Source organism: Seriola lalandi, unplaced genomic scaffold, assembly GCF_002814215.2.
Source record: "Seriola lalandi dorsalis isolate HSWRI2012SDOR001 ecotype SW California unplaced genomic scaffold, Sedor1 jcf7180002054392, whole genome shotgun sequence".
Classification (NCBI taxonomy): domain Eukaryota; kingdom Metazoa; phylum Chordata; class Actinopteri; order Carangiformes; family Carangidae; genus Seriola; species Seriola lalandi.
In genome coordinates, this window is record NW_019524945.1 from 245,778 (window position 1) to 250,577 (window position 4,800).

Consider the following 4,800-nt stretch of genomic DNA (forward strand, 5'->3'; position numbering starts at 1 on the left):
CCTTATAAGAGTCAACCCGCTTATTTTTGTTCTCATTTCAAGGAACAACATTGTTTTTGTTGTCATAATTAGGGGTTCTTGCCTCAAGGTGGCACTGCAATAATTTGAGACTGAACCAATATTGGCTATTTGCCTATGATTTCAGGCTGGTGCCACAGAGGACTTTCATTCATTTAAAAGTTATTTATTTTTAATATTAATATTTTCTTAATTTATGATAGCCAATAAATTGATAGACAACCAAAGGTCCAACAGATTTCTCGCTCGTGAGGAGCACCGACCAAACAAAGTTGTACAATTTCCTCTACTAATGACAGTCTTTTGGGATATTTACATTTTTATGTGATCCAAGACCCAATTTAGTTGGATATTTGAGCTTATGGTCTGGCTATGTGTGAATTTGAAACTTAATATTTGGGTCTTGTGAATATTTAACTTATAGCCTGAATTTGAACTGAAAGCATCTAGAAATGACAGTAATTCCAAAATTGAACTTTCATGATTTGACAGACTAATTAAAATGTCATCTGCTAATGAAGAATATCATTATCAATTTCATTTTGATTGATCCTGACTTAATGATTCAATAAACAATGCAAACAGTAATAGACTAAATGGACAGCCCTGTGTGGTCCCTCTGTCCAGAATACAAAAACCTAGAAAAGTTCTAAGTGTCGCCAAGAATGCTTAGAAGCTCTGGTGGCTCTGCGATCCAACATGTTAACGAGGTAGTCCGCAGATTGAATCGGATGTTCACCAATCATCTTGGACTTATAATTTTCCAATTTTTCAATCCCAAAGCCCCAATCTTCAGGTCCAAATCTCCAATTGCCCTCTGTTAGCATTTCAACCAAACTGCAGTAAAGAGACAGCCTGCTGCTGCAGCTGTGAGCAAGTTTTTGCAAGCAGATTTTCAGTGTTCTTGAAATGTGAATTTCTTTTTATGTAAAAAATCTGTCACCCTTGCAACAGCATCCCTTTTTATGGTGTAGTGGTTAAAAAAATCTGTTAAAAACTTACAAGTTCAAACCTTGCTTGCAGAGGCAATACATTATTCAAGAATGAAAAAACCTAAATATAAAAATACAAACTGTTTTGGCTGTGTAAAACCTAAGGTGTTAACCAAACATTCAACATTCATCCAAAATCAGTGGTGAATGGCATACAATCATAACAGATTTTATTTGACCAAATTGCACCTGTTCTCACTTTGATTTGCACCAAAGCAGGTAAAATTAATTTACAATTACTTCTGTTTCCTAAATGGACAGATTGATATCCCGGAAGTTTAATTGACTGTGTTATAACTGTGATACATTTTTGAGCAGTATACACTACCGTTCAAAAGTTTGGGGTCACTTAGAAATTTCCTTATTTTTGAAAGAAAAGCACTGTTTTTTCAATGAAGATAACATTAAACTAATCAGAAATACACTCTATACATTGTTAATGTGGTAAATGACTATTCTAGCTGAAAACGTCTGGTTTTTAATGCAATATCTACATAGGTGTATAGAGGCCCATTTCCAGCAACCATCACTCCAGTGTTCTAATGGTACATTGTGTTTGCTAATTGCGTTAGAAGGCTAATTGATGATTAGAAAGCCCTTGAAAACCCTTGTGCAATTATGTTAGCACAGCTGAAAACAGTTTTGCTGGTTAGAGAAGCTATAAAACTGACCTTCCTTTGAGCTAGTTGAGAATCTGGAGCATCACATTTGTGGGTTCGATTAAACTCTCAAAATGGCCAGAAAAAGAGAACTTTCATGTGAAACTCGACAGTCTATTCTTGTTCTTAGAAATGAAGGCTATTCCATGCGAGAAATTGCCAAGAAACTGAAGATTTCCTACAACGGTGTGTACTACTCCCTTCAGAGAACAGCACAAACAGGCTCTACCCAGAGTAGAAAGAGAAGTGGGAGGCCCCGCTGCACAACTGAGCAAGAAGACAAGTACATTAGAGTCTTTAGTTTGAGAAATAGACGCCTCACAGGTCCTCAACTGGCAGCTTCATTAAATAGTACCCGCAAAACGCCAATGTCAACGTCTACAGTGAAGAGGCGACTCTGGGATGCTGGCCTTCAGGGCAGAGTGGCAAAGAAAAAGCCATATCTGAGACTGGCCAATAAAAGGAAAAGATTAATATGGGCAAAAGAACACAGACATTGGACAGAGGAAGATTGGAAAAAAGTGTTATGGACAGACGAATCGAAGTTTGAGGTGTTTGGATCACACAGAAGAACATTTGTGAGACGCAGAACAACTGAAAACATGCTGGAAGAGCGCCTGACGCCATCTGTCAAGCATGGTGGAGGTAATGTGATGGTCTGGGGTTGCTTTGGTGCTGGTAAAGTAGGAGATTTGTACAAGGTAAAAGGGATTTTGAATAAGGAAGGCTATCACTCCATTTTGCAACGCCATGCCATACCCTGTGGACAGCGCTTGATTGGAGCCAATTTCCTCCTACAACAGGACAATGACCCAAAGCAAACCTCCAAATTATGCAAGAACTATTTAGCGAAGAAGCAGGCAGCTGGTATTCTATCTGTAATGGAGTGGCCAGCGCAGTCACCATATCTCAACCCCATTGAGCTGTTATGGGAGCAGCTTGACCGTATGGTACGCAAGAAGTGCCCATCAAGCCAATCCTACTTGTGGGAGGGGCTTCTGGAAGCGTGGGGTGAAATTTCTCCAGATTACCTCAACAAATGAACAGCTAGAATGCCAAAGGTCTGCAATGCTGTAATTGCTGCAAATGGAGCATTCTTTGACGAAAGCAAAGTTTGAAGGAGAAAATTATTATTTCAAATAAAAATCATTATTTCTAACCTTGTCAATGTCTTGACTATATTTTCTATTCATTTTGCAACTCATTTGATAAATAAAAGTGTGAGTTTACATGGAAAACACAAAATTGTCTGGGTAACCCCAAACTTTTGAACAGTAGTGTATATTATGTGAAATAAATAAATAAATATTTTTAAATAGATCAAAGCATCATCATCATCATGACAACTGTTAAAATAAAACATGGGTAATTAGCCTATTCTTACTTTTTGCCAACAGCTTGGGGCCAGAAGTTCACGATTGTATTCTGCTGCATTTAAAGTCCAGTGGGTTTCCTGCAGTGTTGGAGGACTTGAACAGGTGAACTTTGTTGATTGTTGTTTAAAATTAACAAAATGTTTAAAACCTTCCAACTTGGAAATTGGAGACAGACATTTAAAAACAGTAACCGTTGGCCCTATAACCTATAGTATTGTAACCACAAGTGCTGTCGCTCCACCAACATCCCCCACTTTTGTGGCCAAATCAGACTTATTGAAACTGCTTTCAGCAATCTTGGAAAAATCGACTGACTAACATTGATGAAAACTAAAATATGTTGGTAGTACTTCAATATTAACACCATATGTATTAATATCCTTCACATAAACATGATCACTCGATATGCCGCTTTCATTAGTTTCATCTTTAACAACATAGATGAATTTCCATTGTTCCATAAGTTGCTGGACGATTGCAGTACTTTGAACTGTATTCATGTTATAGTCACACAATTTACATCAGCTTCCATATGCCTATTACATTTCAGGTCTTCAATATGAGACAGAGACACAGAACCTCATTGTAGCATGGGAGTCTACTTCATGTCAACTGGACAGACCTATGTAAAGATCAGGTTTTTCCTTTATAACTTCTGCATTTTTCAAAGTATGACCGTCAATCTATCCATCTCTATATCTATTTATCTTTACCCCAAATGAATATATCAAAATCAAATGACAGGTTGCTGTATAAAAAGGCTTCCTTACTTTTATTTTATAACAGAAAACACACTTTGACAAAACCCTTAAAAGACACTTAGCTTGGAATTTTCTTACATCAATATCATATTTGGTCATGTCTAACAGTTTTTCAGCTGAACTAATCCAAACACACAACCTACTGAGTTGCACCATCCTACTGCCTAAATTCAAGTTCTGTGATGATTTTATTTTATTTTTTTAGTAGCTGTAATTCATTACAATTATTATTCTCAAATTAATCATGGATCCCTATGTTGAGTCTATTTGCCCTTCCTAAATTTGCTCATTGTAGCTGCAGCCTTCTGCTTTTTCTTTGCCGATCCTTTTATCTCCGGTTCCTATGAAAGACACAAGAAATATAACAAACCAGTTCAACATTAAGAAAATAACTGAACATGTGTAAGAGCAACTTGCACTAAGAAAAAAACAGTGGAAAATATACAACAGCATCAAAATATAGCAGCTTATTTAACACTTACTTACCTCTTTACAGTTATGAAAAAAAAAAGGACTAAATCAGTCAAGACAGGGGATACCAAACATAACATACTACTGTAGGGGGTTAGATCAGTGGTTTTGTTACCAATCATTCCATCATTTTATAAACAGACAAACTAGTTTTCCTAGATGTACCTTGCGTTTGGAGGACAGAGATCCAGTGACAGAGAAGAAAGAGTCCAGTCGTCCTTGCGTGCTGCCCTTTCGACTCTTTACAATCTTCTTGTAGCCATTACGAATCCTGTCCTCACTGGACAAAGGTACACAAATAAATGAATACATAAATTGCTGCATTCCATCCTTTGCGCAATGTAATTTTTATTGGAAGTTTCCTTCAAATATATTAAAAGTAGCAAAATAAGAATGTGAAGAAGCAACTGAAACTAATACTATAAACAATTAAAACAACTGAGACAAGAAAATGAAGACAAGTGACTAACTCTAAATAAAGATGGAATATACACATATATAAATACATACATACATACATATA

At 36.6% G+C, this 4,800-nt stretch overlaps 1 protein-coding gene across 1 annotated transcript in view; it reads right to left on the bottom strand.

The window, feature by feature from the left end:
• Positions 1 to 3,790: 3,790 nt before the first annotated feature.
• Positions 3,791 to 4,800, bottom strand: part of fen1 (flap structure-specific endonuclease 1) — a 12,191-nt gene continuing 11,181 nt past the window's right edge. Inside the window, exons 11-12 of the mRNA XM_023409440.2 lie at positions 4,443 to 4,557; positions 3,791 to 4,147 (exon numbers count right to left, since the gene is read on the bottom strand). Coding sequence (XP_023265208.1) covers positions 4,070 to 4,147; positions 4,443 to 4,557 — 193 coding nt within the window. The 3' untranslated portion in view covers positions 3,791 to 4,069. The remainder of the gene's footprint in view (positions 4,148 to 4,442; positions 4,558 to 4,800) is intronic.